The 26,580-nt window shown below is 41.4% G+C and overlaps 2 protein-coding genes across 5 annotated transcripts; one reads left to right on the top strand and one right to left on the bottom strand.

Moving 5' to 3' along the window:
- Positions 1 to 544: 544 nt before the first annotated feature.
- cpox (coproporphyrinogen oxidase) lies at positions 545 to 14,573 on the bottom strand. Of its 2 annotated transcripts, none has more exons than XM_072680759.1 (8): positions 14,177 to 14,573; positions 12,417 to 12,621; positions 11,190 to 11,333; positions 8,650 to 8,760; positions 7,357 to 7,498; positions 4,997 to 5,215; positions 3,405 to 3,509; positions 545 to 2,438 (listed from the first exon to the last, which is right to left on the bottom strand). In XM_072680759.1, the coding sequence occupies exons 1-8, from the start codon at positions 14,444 to 14,446 to the stop codon at positions 2,354 to 2,356; spliced, it is 1,281 nt and encodes a 426-aa protein (XP_072536860.1). In that variant the 5' UTR covers positions 14,447 to 14,573; the 3' UTR covers positions 545 to 2,353. The 2 variants fall into 2 exon arrangements, with proteins under 2 accessions (XP_072536860.1, XP_072536861.1); XM_072680760.1 differs by having other exon boundaries at positions 12,417 to 12,618.
- A 2,105-nt stretch (positions 14,574 to 16,678) lies between these two features.
- On the top strand, positions 16,679 to 26,091 carry ccdc181 (coiled-coil domain containing 181). Of its 3 annotated transcripts, XM_072680758.1 has the most exons (8): positions 16,679 to 16,787; positions 18,106 to 18,263; positions 18,973 to 19,141; positions 19,675 to 19,901; positions 20,016 to 20,507; positions 21,364 to 21,510; positions 21,998 to 22,155; positions 23,846 to 26,091. In XM_072680758.1, the coding sequence occupies exons 2-8, from the start codon at positions 18,162 to 18,164 to the stop codon at positions 24,015 to 24,017; spliced, it is 1,467 nt and encodes a 488-aa protein (XP_072536859.1). In that variant the 5' UTR covers positions 16,679 to 16,787; positions 18,106 to 18,161; the 3' UTR covers positions 24,018 to 26,091. The 3 variants fall into 3 exon arrangements, with proteins under 3 accessions (XP_072536859.1, XP_072536858.1, XP_072536856.1); XM_072680757.1 differs by lacking the exon at positions 16,679 to 16,787 and having other exon boundaries at positions 17,316 to 18,263; positions 20,079 to 20,507; XM_072680755.1 differs by lacking the exon at positions 16,679 to 16,787 and having other exon boundaries at positions 17,316 to 18,263.
- Positions 26,092 to 26,580: the final 489 nt, after the last annotated feature.

Raw genomic sequence — 26,580 nt, 5'->3', positions numbered from 1 at the left:
AACATAAGGGGATGGGCGGATCTACACCCCATAATGCAGCCAACCAGCAGAGGTGGCGCTAGACCTGTGATTGCTGTGGATTGTCAATGTGCTGAACTAAATGATTAACACATATTTCATGATGGTTTCTGCATTAGGACTAATAACTAGATCATAAATCTAGGCTTTAATGTGTTAAATTAATATAAATAGTTATTTTACATAAACTCAAACCTGACCAGTCCTGGAATCTTTACTTTAAAGAGCGTAAACATTGTGTTGACATAATTAAAATTAACGTCTAATATTTATTAACATTTCCAAAAGGTAAAAATGTAATATTGCATTAAATATGCATTATTAGGTGCATAAGGTTTGTTTATTATGGGGCAAATAGTCTCTTCTCATGTGTGGGTGATTACATATCCGTGTCCAGCAGTAATTAATTCATTTTCTGCCACATAAATGATTATGCAGTTGCATCAATGAGCTCATAAGCAGTGTCCAGCACCACCCACCAGTTTATTGGATTTGTGTGAAATCAATAAAAACACTCTGGAGACGCTTTACCAGTGTTACAAAAGATACTTTAATTTTTCTGTCAATATAAAATTCAGATTAGGCCAAACAGGCAGTTCACATCTTTATATAGTGGGCTTCTCAGACGGTACCGCAGGAGATGAACAGTAGTGCTATTAGCTGAGGCTAACAAATCAGAACCTGGGCGACAAAGCGTCCAGCAGAGCTGAAGCGGAAGTGTTAAAGGACCCGTACCCGAAATTTTCCAACTCATTTATAGCGCATTTTAGTTTTTTCCACTTTTAAAGGTGCTTCAAAGGATTCTTTGAGCAATGACATAGAACAGGGGTGTGGAACCGAGGGCTGAAATCCGGAGTCCGGAAGCACAGTTGGATGATTTTCCTGTTCCAACACACGCCGACTAAACCTGCCAATTAAAAGGGGAGTAGAATCAGGTGTGCTTGAGCAGGAAAATCACCAGACTGTGCTGGAATCCTGGAGTTCCCCCACCCCTGCTATAGAAGAACCACAGTTGGTTCCATAAGAAGCCTGGTTTATAATAGAGAACCTTTAAATTGGTGAAGAACTTTTGTATAAGGTTCTATGAAGGTTCTTCACGCTCAAACATTTCTCTTACAAACATGGTTCTCTCTAGAACCAAGCATGGTTCTTTGGTGGCACTGCTCATAGAACCAACTGATCTGATCTGGGTCCAGTGGCTCCTAGAGGTCCTAGTGGATCTACATACATTAGTGGATCTACATACAATAGATAGCGAGTGAACGGTCAGTTCTTGAAGATGATGAAGGTGATGAAGCAGGAAAAATGGACAAGCATAAGAACCTGAGACACTCTGACAAGAACCAAACTGTGATGTTCTAGATAATGACTGGGTCAGAACATCTCCAGAACATCAGCAAGCAGGTCTTGTGGGGGGTTCCTGGTATGCAGTGGTCAGTACTGACCTACCAAATCTGCTCCAAGGAAGAAGGGTCATGCACATGGAGGCCCCACCCACCTCACAACTTCCAGGACTTAAAGGATCTCCTCCATATCACAGCACACCTTCAGAGGTCTTGTGGAGGCCATGCCTCATCAGGTCAGAGCTGTTTTGATGGCATGAGGCACAATATGAGGTTTTAATGATATGGCTGATCGGTGTAAATCGCCCCTGTTCTGATTGGCTGCCCTGTATTGTGCATGAATCAAAAGTCCAGTCCAGCCTAGAAGAAACACTCCTTATGACTTCGGCAGGAAGGGGCGGAGCTAAACTGCTGTTTTGAGCAAATTCAAAATGTGCAATATTTACAGCCTAGTTTCCATATATGGACTGTATGGACTGGACAGTGGGCAGTGCATGTGTATCAGTGCTATAAACGACATCACGCTTATTTTAGTGAAGAAAATGTGCTGATATGGGCTCTTTAAAGAAGCACTTAAAAAAAGTGGCCATTAAGGCACGTGTGACTGACGTGTCCCATCAGGCAGAGTTAATAAGGTAGTGTCTGCAGTCACGCATGGAAACCAGAAAGGGCAGAAGAGACACACCGGTCACCAAGTAACGCTCACGTCCTGAGAGATAAACAGACAGCAGCTCCAAATACAGCAGGAAAGACAGCGAGCGCCACACGGAGGCCGAGAGAGAAGCAGCAACGGTTGGTTTTTCTAAAGCAAGGCTCACGAGTTTCCTCTAAAGATCCAGATTTCGTTAAGAAACAAAGACAGAAAAGTAAATAATAAAAGGAAGAAGGGGCCTGGACGGTTCCACTGGACATCTGCACCTAACCAAAGCCCCCCCGACTGGCCCGGCAGAGCAGCTGGATGAAGCTAGTGTCTCTGGCTGTGTGGGGTTCTCTCAGATCCACTCTTTAGGGTTGCGTAAAACGTCCAGCATCTCCGCCTCCCTGGTGCCTTTGGTGGGCTCATGCATGTACTCCCACCTGCAGAGAGGACAGAGGATTTCAGGACCGGCGTGATACACACCACAAAACCTACACACACCAAATGTCAGTTCGCACAGGATTCATACAGCCCTATATTCGAATATACATTACATGTCCAAATATTTGTGGACACCCCTTTTAATGAGTGCATTCAGCTACTTTAAGCTGCACCTATTGCTGACACAGATGTGCAAATGCACACACACACAGCTTGTCTGGTCTCTGTAGAAGATAAGTGTTGCCAATAGAATAGGACTCTCTGGAGCAGACCAAGATTGATGACCCTATTGGCTCCATGCTGCCTAATAATGCCAGGCGTGGGCTAGAGGGGTATAAAGCCCCCCAGCATTGAGGAGCTGTGGAGCAGTGGAAGAACTGTGTTCTCTGGAATGATGGTGGAGGAGCTCTATCCAGTACTTTTGGGATGAGTTGGGGAGTTGGGGATGATGGAGGTGGAGTGGTGATCATCATCCAACATCCTGACCTCACTAACAATGCTCACGTCGCTGAAAGCAATTAATCAAATCCTCACAGCAGTGCTCCTCCTTCAAAATCTAGTAGAAAGTCTTCTTCTCTGGACAGTAGAGACAGTTTCTCCAACAGAAGCAGGATCAACTCTTTTAAATATCCTTGATTTCAGAATATGCAGTGAATGAGCAGGTGTCCCAATACTTTTGTCCCTATAGTGCATGTATAGTATACCTATGTCTTGTTATATTTACTATATTCATATTCCTTTTCATATTTAGAGAGTGATGACTCTAAAGTTGGATCTTCAGGATCTGATCTAAAGAAGTCTGATTATTATAATATATAGTCTGTTTATTATATTTGAATTTTGGATAAAATTGTGTGTAATAACAGCACCAGTGTCGATTAATACTGGGAATAAATGACTGTAAATCAGTTGTATATCACAAATGGCACACACACACACACACACACACACACACAATCACTGACCTTGCTGTAAGTGGTAGAGACATGAGGATGCTCTCTATCCTGGATCCCGGAGTAGCTAGGCCGAACTTCACACCACGGTCATACACCAGGTTAAACTCCACATACCTGAAACACACACACACACACACTACTGTTATAGCAACTGCACTCTGAAAACAGCAAACACACATTTATTTCACACACTGCTAATCACACCTGCACTTTAGAGCAGCTCTACCCAAAGCTGACCCATGAAGACCCTCGACCCATGAAAACCCCATTTCTCTAAAAGTCATAATGAGGAGAATGATCTATTAAAATGTTGATGTTAAAAATGTTGGGCTGCACTAGGCTCCTGTTTCAGCTGCAGATCTGCCCATTGAAAATGAAGCATTTCAGTAATATCAGCTCTATTAAAGGAGCGTCTCTGTGCTCTACTGAGCATCAACATGAGCTTCATGGAGGAAAATATGAGGAGTCGTTGTCTAGAAGTTCTGTAAAGCTGCAGAAAGTCAGACTTCAGAGGCGTGTGATCAATAAGCTTTATTGGAGTGTAAATGTGGGGCTCAGTCGGGACGTTTCACTGCAGCTCTCTTGAGTCTCTGCCACGGACACAGTCTTCATACTAGACTACAGACGTCTGCTGTGAGCTCGCTGGAGAGTGACGGGACGTGTGCGGGTGTGATGGATCTCTTATAAACCAATAGGGAGTCAGAATGGAGTCTGTTTATACTTCTCATCCAATCAGGATCAGACTCACACTTTCTGGATGGAGAGATTTATCTAGAGAGGGTTTTTATTGATGACGAGCCGGAATGAAAACAAAGGGAAATGAAATAGGAGGAACGAGGCTGTTTTTAAAATGTAAGGAGGAGAAAGTTCAGATAATTGGGTGAAAATGTATAAATAAATAATAAATAATTACTGCAGTAAAGTTTAGATAACCAACATTTCTACTGTAGTAAAGTAATTAAGTATTTGTACTTCATTACTTGACACCTCTGATCCTTTGGCCGACCACAAATTCAATATTTAGTTCATTTACATATTACAAACGATATACAGTACTATGCAAATGTTTTAGTCCTCTGTAAAAATTAGAGCTTACAAGCTGCCGATCTGCTCAGTAAATCACTGATATTAGAATAAACACTAATAATAATAACACTCCTTCAGAAAGTGGTGGAGGTTCTCCATCACTGTGTTCATCATTAGAACATCTCCAAAGTTCTCCTCTCTCATGGAGTCTAGTGTTAGAGTTCTCCTCAGATCAACACCTGGTTTGGTGGTGAATCAGGGCTTAATGATGGTAAATCAGGTGAGCTGCTGCTGCTGCTGCTGCTGATGGAGTTGAACACATCCTCCACGCTGTGCTGGCTGGACTGGGGGGCGTCCAGGAGAACCCTGGAGGAACCGAGCTCTGTTCTTCAGACTAGCTCACCGACAAAATCTCACTACTTTCTTTCTTCAGAATGAGAAGCTCTTGTTTCTCCTTTTTACTGGATGTATCTGCTTTATCTGTTCTGATGAGATCTGGAGCTTCTACTGTAGAAACCCTCTCACTGCTAAGAGACGGGAGCCTCTCACTCGCTCTCTCTCTCACTCACTCTCACCTGCCACGTCTGACTTGCTGCCAGTCTTTCTCCTCCTGAGTGAAGGAGTCATTAAGGTGTTTCTGGACGATGGGCAAGTAGCAGGGCACCACTGTTTTAGCACAGCTCTTCACAAAGCTGAACACTTCCTCCTGACTCGGAGAGTCCAGATCATCAAAGAAGATCCCACCAATGCCCCGCGTCTCTCCACGGTGACGGACGAAGAAGTACCGGTCACACCTGGAAGGAGAGACGGAGAGATATGTTAAACAGAACTGCTGAACTGATTAAATACTGAGTAAGAACACTGTTTGGTTTGTGGCTCCGCCCCCTCAATCTGTTTACTGTTTATTCCCATCTGCGAGTTAGAGCGCCCCCTACAACATGGCTTAAGGCCTTTCTTATTCTCAGAGAGTCCTGATCATGGTGGGCTGCGGTGTTTATGCGACTTATGAACTTATGACCTCCTGAATCTCTCGACCTGCAGGCAGTTAGACAGTCGCTCCACTCTAGAGCTGTGAAGCCGTGTGCATTTCTGAGTCTGAGAAAGAAGGGAAGGTAGATTTCCTCAGAACTGGGTTTGTATGGAATGTAGTTTCACAGCTCTAGACCGGCCCTACGGTCTAACTGCTGCTCATCATCATCAAGTGTGAGGAGATCATCAGTTCAAATCTCAGCCAGTGCTCACAGCACTCCACTGTCAAAAGCCTCCCATTTGTGGGACGTCATGTGGTAGGGGGCGCTCTAACCTGCAGATGGGAATAAACAGTAAACAGATTGAGGGGGCGGAGCCACAAACTAAACATCTTACCCAGTATTAAATCAGTTTCAGCTGCAGATCATTTACTGATGATTTTGAGGCTCAAACTGAGATGCAGAAGTGAGTGAAAAATGTGAGTTAGGAGAACTTCAGACTGAACTGAGTTGAGTTAAAAAATGCTCTGGAATCAGATACTACAACAGTTTTAATTGGTCTAATATTACATAAAATGTGATGTGTGAGGACCAACAGACCAAGAAATGCTGTATTATGCAAAAATAAAGATCTGGAAAAAAATACTCCTAAAATATTAATCACAACATCTGTCATCTGCCAAAGTATCGGCCTATATTTTACATTTCTCTTGTATATATGTATATTTTTTATGTGCAGATTTACTGGTCAAAAACAGTCATAACTCATCAACATCATGAAGTTTGTCTTGGTTTATAAACCATAAACAGTCAGAATAATCAGACCTGCACTTTAGAGCAGCTCTACCCAAAGCTGACCCCTGAAGGCCATCAAACTGACCCACCAGAAAGTGACCCAACTCCCCCCCCACTTAATTAAAGAACAAACTTATATTATACAATATCTGAAATTATTAAAATATATATTTTTATATGCTTAATAATACACTGAAATACCCTTTTCCTAATGTGATGTGTGACAACCAACAGACCAATGACCAATGTTTTTGACAAGTAAATCTACACAAAAATAAATAAATTAATAAAAAATACACAGGAGAAATGTAAAATATAGGCCGATACTTTGGCAGATGGCAGATGTTGTGATTAATATTTTAGGAGCATCTTTTTCCAGATCTTTAAGTTGCATAAAACAGAATTTTTTGGTCTGTTGGTCCTCACACATCACATTAAATGTAAAATTAGACCAATTAAAACTGTTGTAGTATCTGATTCCAGAGCGTTTTTTGAGTTAACTCAACTCAGTTCAGTCTGAAGTTCTCCTAACTCACATTTTAAAACTTCTGCATCTCAGTTTGAGCCTCAAAATCATCAGTAAATGATCTGCAGCTGAAACTGATGTTATATATGTATTTTTTTGTAGATTTACTGGTCTCTCTAAGAACTCATTTCTGGTTTATAAACCATAAATAGTCAGAATGAATTTTTACACAAGCATTTTCCAGCTCATCTACATGCCTCAGTGCACAACATGCTGCTTTCTGTGCCTTTAATACTGATGCACACATTTTTCTGGCAGTTGTTCTTTACATTGTATCAGACTTTCTATAGAAATGGACCAATAGAAATGACCTGGAATAAAATATTTTACACTGACGTCCATTAAAAAGCTAAGAAGGTTCTTCCTCCTCCTGAAAAGCTGCTGATTTGGAGATACGAGATTTTTAAATAAAAAATATAAGTGAATAGAAATAAATGACCGGTGACCCCGTTGTGCCCTCACTCCATCTAAATGAGACGTAACAGCTGCAGCTGGAAATAATGGGACATGTCTTATCACTGGTGAACAGTCTGCATCCACCCGAACATACACACACACACACACACACACACACACACACACCAGTGGACACACCCAGACACTCCCCATCCACACACACGTATCACCAGCATGAGGTGTGTCCTACCACTTCTTGAAGTCGGGGTAGTAGTTGGAGTGGTGTTTATCACACGCCTCTCGGAGGACGTTGTGGAAAAGGGCTGCGTCCTCTTTGTTGATGTAAACGGGGGTGAGGTCAGTGCCCCCACCAAACCACCACTGCTTAGAGCCTGCAGGAGGGAGGCAGAGACAAAGAGGCCTTTGATTCCTGGTTCTTCTTTATTATTTTATGAACGATAAACAGGAACTGTTATCACTTTTGGTTACTATGGTTACTAGGGATGGTATCAACTTCAATACTTTTATCATAACGAACAAATATTTTTAATCGAGTACCAAAAAAATGTCTTTCAGTAGCAGGAAGGTCAGTACGGTATCTGCGGGTTAACACACTGGTAAGCCAATAAGCATGTCAGTTTCAATTTCTAGACTGCTGATTGGCTGATTATATACACACACACACACACACTTTATAACAATTGTAAATTAAAATATAACTACATAGAGAAACTGCATTACATCCACATATTGAAAAAATAAAGAATACTTTAATATGTACGCTCTCTCTCTCTCTCTCTCTATATATATATATATATATATATATATATATATATATATATATACACACACACATATATAATTCTTTTTTATTTACTTAATATATAGTAAATTTGTCTAAGAAAAATTATATACGAATTTTAAATACATACAGGAGTAAGAAAAATAAAAATGTATATAATACTATATATATATATATATATATATATATATATATATATATATATATATATACACTATATATATAAACATTTAAAAAATAGACTTCTCCCTAATATTATATTATCTCTCTCTATCATTTTATATTTATGTGTGTGTGTAGTATATCTGTCCTACAAAAAATATATAAAAATTTTGTCAAGGAATAAGAAAAAAAAAATAATAATAATATATATCAATAAACATAAAAAATAGACTTTCTAAGAAAAAAAGAAAAAATATAATATTTTTTTAACTACAGTAAAACTGTGTAAAATTATATTTTACAACAACAAATGTCTCCTCAAGAAAGTATTATGCAACCACCTGACCTCCAATGCAGAAATTCTGCTTTATGCTGTTTTGTCCAACAATGCATGAGCTTTTATTATCTGTTTAGATTTTATGGTCTTTAGTAATTTAGTAATTAATTCTAAATGAAATCAGAAATAAAAAACTACAATGGATGAAAGACAAAGAGTACGGGGGGAGGGAGAATGGGTGGGATTAACAGATAACAACATCTGTTTCCACAGAGTCTCGGCGCCCGGCAGAACACACTCACCGTCCTCCTCCTCGATCTCAAAGTATCTGTAGTTGAAGTGCACTGTGGGAATGTGGGGGTTTTTGGGGTGGATGACGGAGCTCACGCCCATCGCGATGAATGGCAGCTTCCCTGCAACACCGAGATAAAGAGAAAACGGTTAGACTGACGGAGCGACACGCCTGAGTTACGTAGATGTGTGTGTGTGTGTGTGTGTGTGTGATGTTAGCTGAGAAATAGAAGGAAGTTCGATTACACAATATTACATGAGAAATCGAGCTATTCTGTGAAATATTGGCACGAGTGAACAACAGTCAAGAGAGCCATACTGGAGGGGGGCAGGAGCCTAAAGGCCTGACAGGGGCCCGAAAAATGTATTAAATGAGTATTTTGGCAGTATTGCAAGAGTTGCGGGGCCCAGTGTAACATCTTTTTATGGGGCCCCAAATCCCACAGTTCTGATCGTCCTGAGATTTATTAATTATATAAATACAATATATTATAATATTATATAATAAATATATAAATGGTTGGTGTGGCGCAACAGATAACACCACCACCTACCATTGCGTTACAACAACACCATGTGGGAGACCAGGGTTCGATTCCCGGTCTGGGTGACTATGCTGCGCTACACCAATAAGAGTCCCTGGGCAAGACTCCTAACACTACATTGGCCCTCCTCTGTAATACCAGTAACCTTGTAAGTCGCTCTGGATAAGAGCGTCTGCTAAATGCCATAAATGTAAATGTAAATGTAAATATAAATGTATTTATTTAAACACTGAGGAAGAACATCAGAGCCAGGCTTCAAACACAGAAATGGGCCGTCCTCCAAACACACACTCAGTCAATTATGTTGGGAGGTTGGGCAGACTAACTGTGGTCACTGCACTGTGGGGCCTCTCCTTTATGCTACAGCATAGGAGTGCAGGCTCTTAAGAGCTAAGCGTGGCTATGCTACATAGCTTTCCCTCCAGCTTTAACTTCCTATTAGCTCATTCTGAAACTAAGTGCTTTTTAAGGAAGAAATATCAGACTGGTCTCAGCCCGTACTCAAGGTTTCGGTTAGGACAGCACAGATTTTTCCTTTCTGATACAGATACCAGATCAAGTATCTGCCGATACCGGTACCAACTCTGACTTAAATACTCGATACTCTGCTATAAAGGTATTTATAGGTTGTACCTTTTTTATATTTGACCCCAAATAAGATCTAAAAAGCTTGAGAGAGCAGTTTATTGGTTGAGGATCTGCACATTTAAAAAGTTTTAGAGCTGAAATAATAAAAATGGCCACAATGCAGAAACAGGAGCAGGTAGGGAAGCAGAATCTGGCTCAGCTTCACCAAACAGTTTTAACTGCTGTTTAAATCCACATTTCAGAACCGTGAGAAAACACGATTTCACATTCAGATTTACATTAGAGCTGGGCTATATGATTAAAATACTACATCACGATATTTAAAGATTTTTTAATCACGATATTTAAAGCAAATCACAGACTAAAAACACCATCAGTATCAGATTCTTATAATCTACTACTCAGATCCTCTCCTGTACTGAATACAGTGATTAATACTCAACATCTGCTGCTCTTCAGCTAATGAACCCTTCAGTCTAATTACACTGTTAGTAATGAAACCTGCAGCTGATCAGTGTTTATTAAGCACTAATAATATCCTCCATATGATTAGAAAAGCTTATCATTATCACCATAACTACATTTATCACGATACGATAAAATATCGTCATATTGTCCAGCTCTAGTTCACGTCTCTGTGTAAAAAGCTACTAAACTTCAGTGTTTCCTTCAATGTTTCCCAAAAAAAAAAACACCAAAAGAAAACAGAAAGTGCTAAAAGTTCAATAAACTTTAATGATTATATTTAATATTTTAATGATAATAACTATTTATGACTGGATTTTACTGGTTGTTTAAATTTTTGGTTTCATAATAAAGTTTGCAAATAAAAATGTTCTATGTAAAATATAAATGTTGGGCATCAGCTTGTCAGCTTCATGGTATCGATGCTCTCTACTGCTGATACCGATACTGTGTATAAGTGCCAGTATCTCCGCCGATACCGATACAGTATCAATATCAGTGCAACACTGGTCTCAGTCCTGAAAACAAACATCCTGCCATCTCATCATAATTAACATAATACTACACATCACAGCTGCTTCCAGACTTCTGGTCTGTAGCACATCAACACGCCAACCTAACACTTCATCAGAGCAGGAAGTTACACTGAAAGGTCAGTGTAGAGTCTGTATGGAGGCGTTTACTGTTCCTGAAGTTTGACCCGATTTCCCACAAAAAGGGAAAAGCTTCAGAGAAAATGAGTGGGTGAGATAGTGGGTGGAACAAAGCCTTACTCAACATCAACCCTGCAGCTCACACACAATACGCCCGTCTCCGCCTGACTGATCTGTTCGGCAAAAAGTATTGGGACGCCTACAATATCATAGCAGTGGTGGTCAATATCATGCAGCTAAAAAGTCATGAAACCATCTGCCAGACTATCAGTTTAACACTGTGGAGAGACAGAGGCTCACCATCTTTTCCTTTCAGCACTTTTCCACGGCTGCGCATCTGCTTGGCGGCTTCCTCCGTCAGGTGGCCGGACACGACTGATACGTTCACACCGGCCTTCTCGAACACCTTACTGTCCTGCATCACACAGCTGATGCCTCCACCACCTGTAACACACACACACACGTACACTGTTTTACACTGGGCCTGTGGAACAGGGGGTGAGTCTTTCAGAAGGGTAAAGTGGTGGGAATCTGATTTGTGCCTGTGCTCCTAGATCAGACGTCTCTAAATTTAAAAAATCATATATAATATTTTTTCTGCACTTTTTCCAGCATAATTAGGGTTAATCTACATAACTGAATAATAATAAATAAATAATACAAATTAATGTATGAAATATTTTATGTTTTATATGTTTATTACAATTAAAAGAAGTGCAGCAGTGAGACTTATTTACAGCAACAGCACCAGCAAGAACCCAAAAGAACAGTGGGGGTGGTGGTGGGGGGCAGTTGGGGGTATAGCACAGTCTATCCTGTCCAATAAGAAAACAACAGTGGAACCTTCTAATTGGACAGGCCTCATCTTTGGGCTTAAATTACCTGGCTAACTAAGAACCCCTGCATTGTATTGTGCATACCCCCCAAGGCTGCCAAAAGTATGCGGACACCTTTGTCTCCTGCATTTCTTCTGTAATCAAGGGTATTAGCAGGAAGTCCCGTCACCCTTTTTTTTTTTACATTTACATTTATGACATTTAGCTGAGGTCAGGTACTGATGTTGGATTATTAGTTCTAAACCTTAAACCTATCCTAAAGGTATTGGATGGTGCTTCATCATCACTCCAAAGAACCCTGCAGCCCAATGCTGGGGGCTTCATTCCCCTCTAGCCCATGTTTGGCATTGATAGGGTGTGTTAGAGCAGGGACAGCACAAAACTAGGAGGTGTAGGAGAGGGACTGTTTGGTGATTGTTCTTAATAATGAGTGAAAAGAACCTACAGTCTAAAGGAACTGCTCTCATTCATTCCACAAGACAATGGGTATAAAGAAGCTATTCACAGGAATCTGTCTCATTACACACTACAGTGACAGCATGCACCACCACTGAGACACTGGATCTCGAGTATGATGCAACCCGCAGAACAGGACCCCTGCTATTCCTGCTGGATGTACTGGGAATAAGGGAGCATCAGCATGATCCCGAAGCTGCTGGTTTAAGGTACAGCTGATGTGTTTTTTCCTCACCTTCTGGTCGGCTCCACCGGTCCACTCTGAATTTCCCCCCGTCCACCTCCTCCAGCGCCCGGCAGAACTCAGCCTGCGTCTGCATGATCAGCATCTCCATCCGGGAGCTGATCTCGCCTTTCCTCTTTTCCAGCAGCTCCACGGGGGTGACCGGTGGGGACATGAACTTCTTGCACCGCTCTGCCACATTCCCTTCCTCGTCCTCCTCAGAATCAGAATCAGAATTCATCAGATGTACCATAACATTAGAACCACCTGCCAAATGTTTTGTAGGCCCCCCTTCCCGCCACCGGACCAGCTCTAAGCAGACAAGGCATGGACTCCACAAGACCTCTGAAGGTGTCCTGCTGTGGGCTTATGAGGTGGGACCTCCATAAGCATACCAGGATGTTCTGACCCAGTCATTATCTAGAACATCACAGTTTGGTTCTTGTCAAAGTGTCTCAGATTCTTACGCTTGTCCATTTTTCCTGCTTCATCACCTTCATCACCTTCAAAAACTGACCGTTCACTCACTGCCTAATATAAGTAGATCCACTGGAACCAGATCATCAGTGTTACCCATTTCTTCAGCCGATTTTAATGTTATGGCTGATCAGTGTATATAGTTAATATCTAGGATATAAAGCCTTTTAAGTTGTTTAATGCTAATCTGTGCTCCATTCTAAACTTCCTGTTGAGAAGAGAAGAGCACAGAACAATATTATAATATTAATTAATAAGATTATGAAGTTTAGGATCATCTGATGAGTCATAAGTATCATATTTGAAAAAAATACTGTGATGCTGAAGTTAATCAATATTGCTCAGCCCAACTTGCATAATTATGTATGGCCAATAGGTCATTTTAAATAAATGACATAAATGACATAAATGACAACACACAATACAAATATTAAAGAAAAATATACAAATAAAAAAACTATATTATAGCATATTCATATTTATCTTTAAATCACTATTTTGGCTAATGCGTATATACATATATATATATATATATCTCACACTTCTTATGTACATACTGTAGTGTCAATACACTCTGTATTAGTATAATATAATATAGTATAATCTGTATATATACATATATATACAAACACATACATACATACATACATACATATATATATATATATATATATACACATAAAAATACATGTATATATATATATATATATATATATCTGTTTATAAGTAAGGTATAATGTAATATAGTATACTCTGTATAGAATATATATATATATATATATATATATATATATATATATATATATATACATACACACACAAACACACATTATATATTTCTATGTATGTATATATATATATATATATATGTATGACATAAAGGGTAAAATATGAATAACACTGATCCAGACTAAATAAAAACCTTACAGGGATATATGTATATATATATATATATAAGGAATATACATTAATAACCCTTACTTATAAATAGGGATATGTATGTGTGTGTGTATATATATATATATATATATATATATATATATATATATATATATATATACACACACATACACACACACTATATATATATATATATATATATATATATATATATATATATATATATATGTGTGTGTTTGTGTGTGTGTGTATTATATATATATATATATATATATATATATATCCCTGTAAGGTTTTTATTTGTATCTGGATCAGTGTTATTCATATTTTACCCTTTTATCTCCCTAAACTTTAGATCTATCTATGAATCACAGGGTATCATGGTATGTAGCTACCTTCACCGTCTCAGTCCTCGTTGCCATCTCAGCCCGCTGAAAGTGACTTAACCCGGCCACTGCAGCCCCGACCACCGCCGCAGCTCCTCCAGTCGCCCAGAGCAGCCTCTTCCCCAATGCCCCACTCGCAAATCCGCGCGCTGACATCTGCCTCCTGCCCACAGTCCGGCTCGCCCACGGACCCGAGAGTAAGTCCACTCTGCAGGCACTGCGCAGCCTCCCGGAGGACCGCAGGGTCCTGCTTAAGGTGCACAGCACGAGAGAAGCCATCTCTTCAGCTCCAAAAACCCCCAATGACCAGCGGGGGGGTCACACACCTCTCTAAAGGCGCCGCTCGTGCAGATACTCGCGTTATTTCGCACGTATCTGTCGCGCGGTTCACTTCTGGAGGCGTGACTTGCCGTTATCGCGCTGCGCATGCGCGGTGTGCAACTGCATCACGGGAAATGGAGTTTTCCCAGCGGTGATAGTTATGTTTGGGTTGTTCTGTAAATGACAAATAATAATTACAAAATAATAAATAAATATACATTTTGTGTTGTAATTTAATCGAACATCTGTAGGCTAAAGGTTTTGCTAATTAGGGAGCTACTAGCTAATGTGCTAGTGCTAAGCTAATCTGCTATTGTAAATATATTTAGCTAGCTGGGTTAAGGCTAGGTTCGGCCTTCCACCCAGACACCATTAAAGCTTGTGTGTTGACCAGCATGTTGGTTTATATTTATTGATTAAATGTAAGGCTGTATCTCAAATCTGTCTCTAGGGCCCTACGTAGTGTGTATACTCTAGGTGGTAGGCAGCTAGAATGTTAGGCTCTCTGCTGGGTACAGGGGGTGGTGTAGTATCTGGGTGGGTAACTGTTCATGTCTATACCTATGTAGGTTACCTATGTCTGGCTTTTACAGACAAATAGTGTCCAATAGAGCGATTTAGGGTTTAGCTAACATGTGTCGAACCCTATAGTGAACTAGCAGAGGTGTCAAGTAATGAAGTACAAATACTTAATTACTTAAATACTTAATGTTGGTTATCTAAACTTTACTGGAGTAATTATTAATTTTTCAGACTTTTTACTTCTACTTCTTTCATCTCCCTTTGTTTTCATTCCGGCTCGTCATCAATAAAAACCCTCTCTAGATAAATCTCTCCATCCGGAAAGTGAGAGTCTGATCCTGATTGGATGAGAAGTATAAACAGACTCCATTCTGACTCCCTATTGGTTTATAAGAGATCATCACACCTGCACACGTCCCGTCACTCTCCAGCGAGCTCACAGCAGACGTCTGTAGTCTAGTATGAAGACTGTGTCCGTGGCAGAGACTCAAGAGAGCTGCAGTGAAACGTCCCGACTGAGCCCCACATTTACATTCCAATAAAGCTTATTGATCACACGCCTCTGAAGTCTGACTTTCTGCAGCTTTACAGAACTTCTAGACAACGACTCCTCATATTTTCCTCCATGAAGCTCATGTTAATGCTCAGTAGAGCACAGAGACGCTCCTTTAATAGAGCTGATATTACTGAAATGCTTCATTTTCAATGGGCAGATCTGCAGCTGAAACAGGAGCCTAGTGCAGCCCAACATTTTTAACATCAACATTTTAATAGATCATTCTCCTCATTATGACTTTTAGAGAAATGGGTTTTGGGGAGGGGGAGGGGGGGGGTAGTGCACTATAGACCCCTGTGGCGCGGCCTAAGCTTTTGGTCTTAGTTTTCCTTCCATTACTTTTACTTTTCTACTTGAAGTCGTTCTGAAACCAGTACTTTTACACTTTTACTGGAGTAAAAAGCTTCAGTTGATACTTCAGCTTCTATAGAAGTCTTTTAAACCCTCGTATCTCCACTCACTTCTACCTGGGGAATGAATGAGAATACCTTTATAAATTAGTAATATGGTCCAGATATAAATATGAATGGACCTTCTGATTAGGGTCAGTTTAGGTAGTGAGTGAGTGTTTACTGGGCAGTATTGGGCTGTTGATGACCAGGGCCCGGCAAGCTGCCACTGTTGGGCCCTCTTGAGCAAGGCCCTTCATCCTCACTGTCACGGTTGGGGTAAAGGTGGAGGCCAAATTCCATCTGCGTCCGACACCAATGGTGAAGACGGTTGTCTAATGCTACCTTCACACATAGGGTGTCCATACACTACATTGACAAAAGTATTGGGACACCTGCTCATTCACTTGTATGGAGTAACTGTCTCTACTGTCCAGTTTGGAGGAGGAGCATTGCTGTACATTAGGTTGAGTTTAGCAGCTGAATGCATTCATTAGAAAGGGTGTCCACAAACATTTGGACAGGTAGTATTGTATAAGATGATTGTTTGATGGTGACATTAATTATGAATTCGGTGAGTAATAAATCTACCGGAAACCACGAGAGCAGTGAACACGCACGCGGCTTGTGAACGCAGCCTCAGACTGCACTCATGCGCGCATGCGCGCTCGGGTTGTGTTATACGTCTCCATGACGACACGTGTTCCAGGCGGCTTGTGAGGATTAAAGGTGAACTGCACGCGCACAGGTGAGTAGAGAAAAACAGAGCGGAAACAGGAGCGGATTCAGCACGAGCGTTTCAGCACGAAGCAGGAGAGCAGCCTCCTCACAGGTGAACCAAATGACCCAGACACCTAGTGTGTGTGTGTGTGTGTGTGTGTGTGCGCGCGCGCGTGTGTGTCCGTCTAGCGTGTAGGCCGGCCTATGAGAGACTATAAATATCTGCCAGTGTGGGTCACGCTCAGCAGGTACTGTTAATATAATGTATATATATAGTGATCAGCCATAACATTAAAACCACTAATGATCTGGTTCAAGGGGTGGATCTACATATTTGGCAGTGAGTGAGCGGTCAGTTCTTGAAGGTGATGAATAGATACCATATATATATATATATATGGTATCTAAAAAAATAATGAGAAATTAATGCAATTTTTCATAAATCATATGGCTTTATTTGTGTCTCTACCCCAGACCTGCCTTGTCATTAGTGTCCCACCTGTGGCTCCGCCCTCTTGTTATTCTCCCTAGGTGTATCTTGTCAGTGTCAGTGTCAGTGTCAGTGTCTGTGTGTGTGTGTGTGTGTGTGTGTGTGTATATATATATATATACAGACACTGACAAGGTACACTTAGGGAGAGTAACAAGAGGGCATGGATCGGCTGGTGGACCAGCAATGGCCACTAAAACAACGAGACACTATATATATATATATATAATATGTGTATGTCCCTTGTGACCGCTGCCCGAAATAAAACAATGGATACAAAAACAAATCAAATCACAGAATCAAAGTAAAAGGGAAAAACAAACAACTAACAATGCTAACAATGCTAACAAGGCTAACAAGGCTAACAATGCCCGTCCACCAGCCCATCCATTATTAGCCTGGCATGTGATTATCCTGTCTGATTGATTTGGTTTGTTTTTGTATCCATTGTTTAATTTCTTAATTAATTTATTACTTGCATTTAAGCCTGACTCCGCCCTCCAAGCTCACACACCCGTGACACCCGTGACAGTATCTCACAATAGTGAATCACTATCTCAAAATAGTCCCATAATATCCCAAACTAACGACTCACGCTGAATATAATGGTTTATTTTTATTGGACATTTGTTAACGTGTGAAAATGCCGGATGGTCTGAATGGCAGACTTTCTGCAGGTGCTGATAGCCTCGAGGTGAAGGGTCAGTAGCTTCGGGGTCAGCTTCGGGGTCTGTTGCAACTGCCTAAAGCCGTAAAGATCGACCATCTGTACAGAATATACACGTGTCGCCCCTCCCCGAGCTGACTGATCTACTTTCAGGGGCTAAAGGATGAGAGCTATAAGCTGGAGAGAGCAGATAGGAGGGCTGCTGTGCTCAATAATGTGTAGAAGTGCATTAATTATTATTAATGTTTATTATTTGTGTTTTTCGGGCGCGAGAGAGCGCGAGAGAGAGAGCGCGAGAGAGAGAGAGAGCGCGAGAGAGAGAGAGAGAGATGAGTGTGGTTGTGAGCAGTAATGTTCAGGAGGAGTATGAGGACGACTTTGAGAAGGACCTGGACTGGCTGATCAATGAGGAGAGCAAAAGTGAAGAGCAGGTCAGTGTGTGTGTGTTTGTGTGTGTGTGTGTGCTTGTGTGTGTGTGTGTGTGTGTGTGTGTGTGTGTGTGATGCTTGTAAAAATCAGACACTGAACTTTCCCTGGAACAGTGTGTGAGTGTGTGTGGTGTGTGCCATGTGTGAAATCCATCCTGCTGACACAGATCCACACACACACACACTTTCACTCCCACAACTATGGCTCATTACAATTCATTATTAAACACACACTCACTCACACACTCTCTATGTATCCATGTCTCCATTTCCAGCACACACACACACAAACACACACACACACGCACACACACACACACGCACACACACACACACAAAAGGCCTCAGATGAGTTCTGTCCTGCTTGTTTTCTATTTGATCTGCATGTTTATTATTCTTATTAATAATAAGACCAGTATTATACAGGAAGTGTTCTGATGATGTCATGCATTGTAAAATGATCTAATCAATTGATCAAGCTTTATTAGTACTTTCTTAGTATTAGTACGTAAAGGTCGACCCTCGTCTACATTAACATTTATGGCATTTATGGCGTCATAAATCATGGATTGAGAAATGAAATGAAATATTTCTATAATGAAAATATGAAATATGATGCAATTAAATGTAGAGTATAAACAGAAATGTCAGAGATGGCAAATGATTAGTCAAATAGAGTTGGAGGCCTGATGCGCTGGTGTCGCTGTCACAGGATGATGAAGATATTGAAGCTCAGATAGACAGAGAGCTGGAGGAGGATGAGGAGAGAGGGGGGGACGCTGATGAAGGGCGGAGAGAGAAGGACACTGATGATGATGATGGAGAAGAAGAAAGATGGCCGACACCCATGGAGCCGCTGGAAGGCCCATTCGATTCTGATGGTGAACAGTCCGACTGTCTGTCTGCCTGCCTGTCTATCTGTCTATCTATCTGTCTGTCTGTCTGTCTATCTATCTATCTGTCGGCCTGTCTATCTATCTATCTATCTATCTGTCTGTCTGTCTGTCTATCTATCTATCTATCTATCTGTATACCCCTCTATCTATCTATCTGTCGGCCTGTCTGTCTATCTATCTGTCTATCTGTCTGTCTGTCTGTCTGTCTGTCTATCTATCTATCTATCTATCTATCTATCTATCTATCTATCTGTCGGCCTGTCTATCTGTCTGTCTGTCTGTCTGTCTATCTATCTATCTATCTATCTATCTATCTATCTATCTATCTATCTATCTGTTGGTGTGTCTGCCTGTCTATCTGCCTGCCTGTCTATCTATTTGTCTATGTGTCTATCTATCTATCCGTCTGTCTGTATATATTTATGTCTATTTGTCTATCTATCTGTCCGTATATCTGTCTGTCTGTCTGTCTAAGTATTTATATATTAAACAGTCTGTCTATCTCTCTGTCTGTGTAGTTACTACAGAGCAGACTGAGGATGATGAAGAGCTGGAGGAAGAAAAGAAAATGATGCTACAGAAGATCGAACAGGCCAACCGGCAGCTGAGGGATCAGGAGGCTCCGGATAAGACACGCCGCAGGCGGCTGCAGTTCAAGGACACTCTGGTGGACCTGGTGGTGCCGGCGCAGGACTACAGCTCCAACAGCCTGGAGAGACCTGTCACATCCCCTACTGTGCCGAGAGTGAGAAACCTGATAGCTATTTAACCACTTCATTCTCAGACAACTTCGAAATGATGGGTGTGATGTCACAGCCATGAGCACATTTACATATTACTGACTTTTTGGTCTTGGCAGATGGACTCTGAGGTGGACGGTGATGTGTCTGGTCAGATGCTGAAGCTGAGCATCTCTCCGCAGGGGGAGATCGAGGCCGCGGACGCAGGGAGAGAGGGAGCGAGAGAGGGGCGGGTGCTGGTTGAAAAGGATGGGAAGTTTGACCTGGTCAGTCTGAGAGAGGTGGAGAGCCAAGGCTTGCTGCCACCTTTACCTGGCCCTTATAACGAGAGCCACCGGGGCTCCCCACGACAGACCGAATCCAACAAAAGTCCTTCATCTTCTTTGAACCCTGCAGCTTCAGAGCCCCTATACACTCCCAAACCTCCCTCGAGACCCAGAGTGCGGCCAAACTCAGCCAGCCACACACAGAGAGCAGCAGGCCAGCTGGGCAGCAAGCGCAGGGTTCAGTCTGCTAACGGAGCTCCGACATACGCCACCTTCACCCTCTCCCCACTGCAGAAACAGCAACTGACCAAACAGCAGGAGAGGAGAGAGAGAATGGCCAGAGAGGTGAGCTCTCCTGTGATTCTGACATGATTCAGTGTCGTGTTCAGTCGGCCTGATACTCATACCCATCTGTACCCATACCCATCTGTACCCATACAAATCCATACCCATCCCTACATATACATACCTATTCATACTCTTCCATACCCATACCTAACTCTACCCATTCCTACCCAACTATGCTCATTTCAATCCATACCCATTCCAATCCATACCCATCCATACCATACCCATCCATACCATACCCATTCCTATCCATACCCATTCCAATCCATACCCATTCCAATCCATACCCATCCATACCATACCCATCCATACCATACCCATTCCTATCCATACCCATCCATACCATACCCATTCCAATCCATACCCATTCCAATCCATACCCATTCCAATCCATACCCATCCATACCATACCCATCCTTACCATACCCATCCATACCATACCCATCCATTCCATACCCATTTACACCAATACATACCCATTCATACCCATTCCATTGCATGCCATTCCCATCCATACCAAGATCAATCAGTACAGTCTAAATCTCAATGCTCTGTTTTTGTCAGAAACACATTTATAATTAATGAACATATGATTCATTAATATCCTCCTAATTAATATTAATAACTCCTTTTGGACACAGTGTGACCTACTGTTATCTAAAAGCAGGAACCACGTAGGCAAATCTGTTAGACAGGACCTTCTGCAGTTTAAGGCTCATTTTTGATAGTTAAGGCCAGCATGGTTTACGACACGAATTAGTGTCATGTAGTGGGATAGTGTTCTGTATATCATGCTGGTCACGTTTAGGCCTGTGTGTCTCTCTCTGTCTCTCTCTCTCTGTCTGGGCGACAGGAGGAAGAGCGGAAGCGTGAGGAAGAGGAGCAGAAGCGTCAGGAGAATGAGCTGGCCTTCCGGGCGTGGCTCCTGAAGAAGAGGCAGCAGCTGCACGAGGAGAAGCGAGTGCACAGAGCTCAGGAGATGGAGAAGATGAGCTGCAAGGTGTGTCCACCAGGGGGCAGCAGCACATTCCTCAATCTCACACATTCTATAAACCATAGATGCCTTTACACTGTATGCTTTTATAATAATAATAATAATAATAATAATAATAAACTGAATTTGAAAATACATTTTCATGCCTGTAAGCATATAGGGTTCTATTTAGGTTTAGGTTCTTGGCCTGTATCAATAGCGGAACCCTTTTTGGTTCCACCCTATATAGAGCCACATTTTTTAATAAACTTTTCTCTATATAAAGTTCTTTGTAGAACCTTCTCCGATAATTCGAAGAATGCTTCAACCAAGCTAGGAACCATTTTAGTACCCAAAGGTTCTTTTAGTTGGGATGATTCCATATAGAACCCTTAAAGAAATCCTTTTTCTGGATGGCCATATTAGTGATGTGTGCGCTAATGAGATTAGCTATAGCTATGACTCTATATATGAGTGTGTGTGTGTGTGTGTGTGTGTGTGTGTGCGCGCACAGAGGGAGTGCTGTGACCCAGAGGAGGCCTTTAAGCTGTGGCTGCAGAGGAAGCATGAGCAGCAGCTGAAGGAGAAACAGCTGGAGGAGATGAAGAAGCTGGAGCAGGAGAGCAGCATCTACATCCACAGACCAGAGGAGTGTGAGAAGGCCTTCAGACTGTGAGTGACCACCCTTAGAACAAGAGGAGCTCTCAGATAGTGTCCAGTGTCGCTTGTGTCCAGCAGGGTCTTCACTGCAAAATACCAAAAAACACCTCTCTTATTATAGCATTTCAGTTAGAAGGCTTCCTGAACCCTTTTGAGTTGATTAGCAGTGGTTTTAATGAGGACAGAGCCGCTGTGTAGTTCTTCATACTGTGCAGAACTACATTACCCTGCATTCAACTCTCTAAAACTACAATATTTATTACTAAAGTGCTGTATATTGCGTCATGGCATTCACAGCACAATCATCCCATATGGACATCCTATATAACTATTATTACCACCCTTATTTAATTTAATTAATAATTAAATACCACAATTATTATTATTATTATTATTATTATTATTATTATTAATAATAATAATAATAAAAGGTTTCTTCCTGCAGCTCTGAGGGACCTCTGTGGTTTGCTCACTGTGGAGGGGGATGTTTTTATGATATCTCTTGTCCTCTTACTGATCATGTAAAGCTGCTTTGTGACAATGGCAGTTATAAAAATCGCTATACTGATACATTTATATCTATATCTACATCTATACTTGATTTGATTTGATTTTATATGATTTGATTTGATATGGGATGGAAAAATGCATGTATATTTTATATATTGTTATTGTCGCATAACTACTATTTTGCATAATGTGAACCTGGCAGTTGTTCTTTACGTTGTGTCCAAATTCCATGATGAATGTGACATGAAGAAACATGAAAATTATGTAGTATTAAAAAATATTAATAGATAGTAATAATTAACTGAACCAGATTTGACTTCAAAAGTAAAATCAGCCTCTAAGCTGTTAATCAGTCTTTGGGCCCTGTCTTACACCCTGTGCGTAATGCTACCTCACACCCCGTCAACAGTCTATCTTCACGCTTGTTTCGCACACATGGACTCGCAGCAGTGCCGGTGCTCCACCGCTTCGGCACGCCTTCCCAGGCTGAGCGCGATGCGCCACTGAAATAGCAGTCTGCCAAGGTCAGTCAGACCGCACCTGGCTCTTAAAGGGGGCGGCGAGAGACACGCTGATTGGTTCATTATTTGGCACATTATGCCCCAAAAAAACACACCCAGGATTCATTAAGAGACTCAGTACATGACTTTTTTTAGCGGTTCGAGACGTGCAAGGCGAACTTTTCCTGTCGTTACCATAGCAACGACACACCGACACGCCCCTAAATCATGCCTAGAAGTCGATAAAATAGGGTCCTTGGGATATCCATGCTAGCAAAACTCTAAAACCTGAGTCATTTCCATCACCCTAAGTGAGGAAGAGCAACAAACCTTCTCCTGTAAAATGCAAAAATGTAATAAAAAAACCCCACACTGTTTTTATTTTTATATATTAAAGTACATTAAATTAATTTTTACATCAAATTTCACACAGAAGGTTAAATGTTAAAGTAAAGGTCCTCTGTGTTTTATAATTGTGAGGTAAACCGGAGCTATATGAGAGATTTTGGCACAGTTACTCCCTTTTCTTTTACGTTTCTCTGTTAATTATAAATGATTTCCAAGAGAAGAGTCAGTGCTGTAAAAGACTACATTACCCAGCATTCAACATTGTAAAAGTACAAGATTTCTTACTAAAAAAGTGCTTTGAAGCGTCACAATCCAGAATGATACACAGCCCGTGTTTCTTGTAGGTGGCTGAGGCGGAAGAGGTTGGAGAAGCGGGTGGAGCAGCAGGCCGCTCGAGAGCGCTCCCGCAGGCTGGTGGTGGAAGAGCGACGGGCCAGGCGCATGCGGGACCTCCTCAGTACAGTGAACGAAATCCAGTCCTTCCGCTTCACCGACCCCTACAGCTACCGCTTCTGAACTGCTTCCGTTCCACAGTTACCATGGGTACTGTAACTGATGTTCGACAGTTCTTCAGTCACCATGGCTACCATAACTGAGCTCCTACAGTTCTGCAGTTACCGTGGCTACCATAACTGAGCTCCTACAGTTCTGCAGTCACCACGACAACCATATCTGAAGTCTTTTAGGTGTATGGTGACCCTGACTACCATAACTGAGCTCCTCCAGTTCTGCAGTTTCCGTGGCTACCATAACTGTTTTCCATCAGTTCTGCAGTCACCACGACAACCATATCTGAAGTCTTTTAGGTGTACGGTCACCACGACTACCATAACTGAGCTCCTCCAGTTCTGCAGTCACCATGACAACCACATCTGAAGTCCTTTAGGTGTATGGTCACCACGACTACCATAACTGTTTTCCTCCAGTTCTGCAGTTACCGTGGCTACCATAATTGTTTTCCTCCAGTTCTGCAGTCACCATGGCTACCATAACTGGGATCCTTCAAGTCCCCAGTCAACATGACTATCTGATGTTCTTTAGGTGTACGGTCACTACAGCTACCATAACTGAGCTCCTCCAGTTCTGTAGTCACCACGACAGCCATATCAGAAGTCCTTTAGGTGTATGGTCACCACGACTACCATGACTGTTTTCCTCCAGTTCTACATTCACCACGGCTACCATGTCTGAAGTCCTTTAGGTGTACGGTCACCACGACTACCATAACTGTTTTCCTCCAGTTCTACATTCACCACGGCTACCATATCTGAAGTCCTTTAGGTGTACGGTCACCACGACTACCATAACTGTTTTCCTCCAGTTCTACATTCACCACGGCTACCATATCTGAAGTCCTTTACCTTTACCTTTACCTTTAGGTGTACGGTCTCCACGGCTACCATAACTGAGTTCCTCCAGTTTTGCAGTTACCACGGCTACCATATCTGAAGTCCTTTAGGTGTACGGTCTCCACGGCTACCATAACTGAGCTCCTCCAGTTTTGCAGTTACCACGGCTACCATATCTGAAGTCCTTTAGGTGTACGGTCTCCACGGCTACCATAACTGAGCTCCTCCAGTTTTGCAGTTACAATGACTACCATAACTGTTTTCCTCCAGTTCTGCAGTCACCACGGCTACCATAACTAGGATCCTTCAGGTCCCCAGTCAACATGGCTACCATAACTGACCTCGTGTAGTTCTAGAGTCCCCACGACTTCCATAACTGAGGTCTTTTATATCCATGGTCACCATGGCTACTACATCTGAGGTCTTACTTCCACAGTTTGACAGCTCGACACATTCTGTAGTCTTGAGGCTCACTGTTTGTAATTGTTCTTGAAGTTGTCTCACCTCATATCTTCAAGACAGTAGAGATTAAAGAGCTTTCTCTCCTGGGACTTGAATAAGCCCCTCCAGTCTTTCATCTCCTCTCCATTCATCTTTTGCACCTATAAAAGGATGCGGGAGGCAGAACAGGTGTTTTCAGAGGACGTGGCTGAGCTGAGAGGCTTTGAGCACTTTAACTAATTGCTCAGTCAGCGGTGAGGTTTTGAGGACTGGCTGTGAGAGAGGTGACTTTATCTAGCTGCCCTTTAGCCTTTCTCAAACTCTACCACTGTGTGCTGCCTTATTTCAGATCCAGCACATAACTTAATCCATAACCGATCCAATAACTGATACAGTCTTATAAAAAAAAAAAACCTGAGACTGCAGATATCCCTGTGGTCGGAGGACACTGCATGATTCAATGTAACCTGATAGCAATGCCTTTCAGAAGGCTGTCAGGCCCGGCAGACAGGGCTGAAACACTGCATTCCTGTCTGGATGCCTCCACTGGTTCGATTCTCCAGCTGCACTGTGGAAAGGCCAGAAGACTGTATTTACTGACACATCAAGTATATTTATATTATTTTACATTATTTAACACATTACTGCAGATTACTGCAAGATACATATTTATAAAAAAGGAAAGGGAAAATATAGTCTGTTATCTGTTTGTTTCAGACGATACTCAACAATCCAGGCACTGTAAGATTCAGCTCTTATCCTAAAAAGTATCATTTGATTTTTAAACGTATGAAATGTAATGAAATGACACTTGTTATTAAAAGAACAATAAAAAAGATCTTTTGAACTATTTTTGTCTAACAAATAAAAAACATATATGTATAATAATAATGTATATATTGTATATATATATGTATATAAATGTATGAATACACACACATATACACACATATATGTATATATATGCGTAATCATTTATATATATGTAGTAATTGCTGTCACACAAAAACCTTGTCTACATTTTTGCTGTTTTTCTTTTTTCTGACATAATTTTGTCAGAATTTCATGATTAATAGATCAATAGAAATTCAAATTTCAATACAAAACTTGTTTTTATCCTCCTCCTATCAAGTCGCTTTACGTTTTTTTTGCGTGGCAGCTGTGATTTACAATGCATTTACAATACATTTTTCCTATTTTAAAGAACATTAGGTTCAATATTTTTATTAGATGTGTTTCTAATATATATATTTCTAAATATATAGCTATGTGTCTAGTATATATGTTGC

The sequence above is a fragment of the Salminus brasiliensis genome, chromosome 6, assembly GCF_030463535.1.
Source record: "Salminus brasiliensis chromosome 6, fSalBra1.hap2, whole genome shotgun sequence".
Taxonomy (NCBI): Eukaryota; Metazoa; Chordata; class Actinopteri; order Characiformes; family Bryconidae; genus Salminus; species Salminus brasiliensis.
The sequence above is the reverse complement of the archived record's forward strand: the minus strand, read 5'-3'. Positions and strand labels throughout refer to the sequence as shown.

Coding starts and splice junctions, on each gene's coding strand:
- cpox (XM_072680759.1), bottom strand. CDS start 14,446: ATGGCTTCTCTCGTGCTGTGCACCTTAAGCAGGACCCTGCGGTCCTCC. Junction 11,334..12,416: donor CCGGTGGAGCCGACCAGAAG/GTGAGGAAAAAA, acceptor TGTGTGTTACAG/GTGGTGGAGGCATCAGCTGT. Junction 7,499..8,649: donor TGAGATCGAGGAGGAGGACG/GTGAGTGTGTTC, acceptor TCCCTCCTGCAG/GCTCTAAGCAGTGGTGGTTT.
- ccdc181 (XM_072680755.1), top strand. CDS start 18,075: ATGTTTATTATTTGTGTTTTTCGGGCGCGAGAGAGCGCGAGAGAGAGA. Junction 18,264..18,972: donor AGAGCAAAAGTGAAGAGCAG/GTCAGTGTGTGT, acceptor TCGCTGTCACAG/GATGATGAAGATATTGAAGC. Junction 20,508..21,363: donor GAGAGAGAATGGCCAGAGAG/GTGAGCTCTCCT, acceptor TCTGGGCGACAG/GAGGAAGAGCGGAAGCGTGA.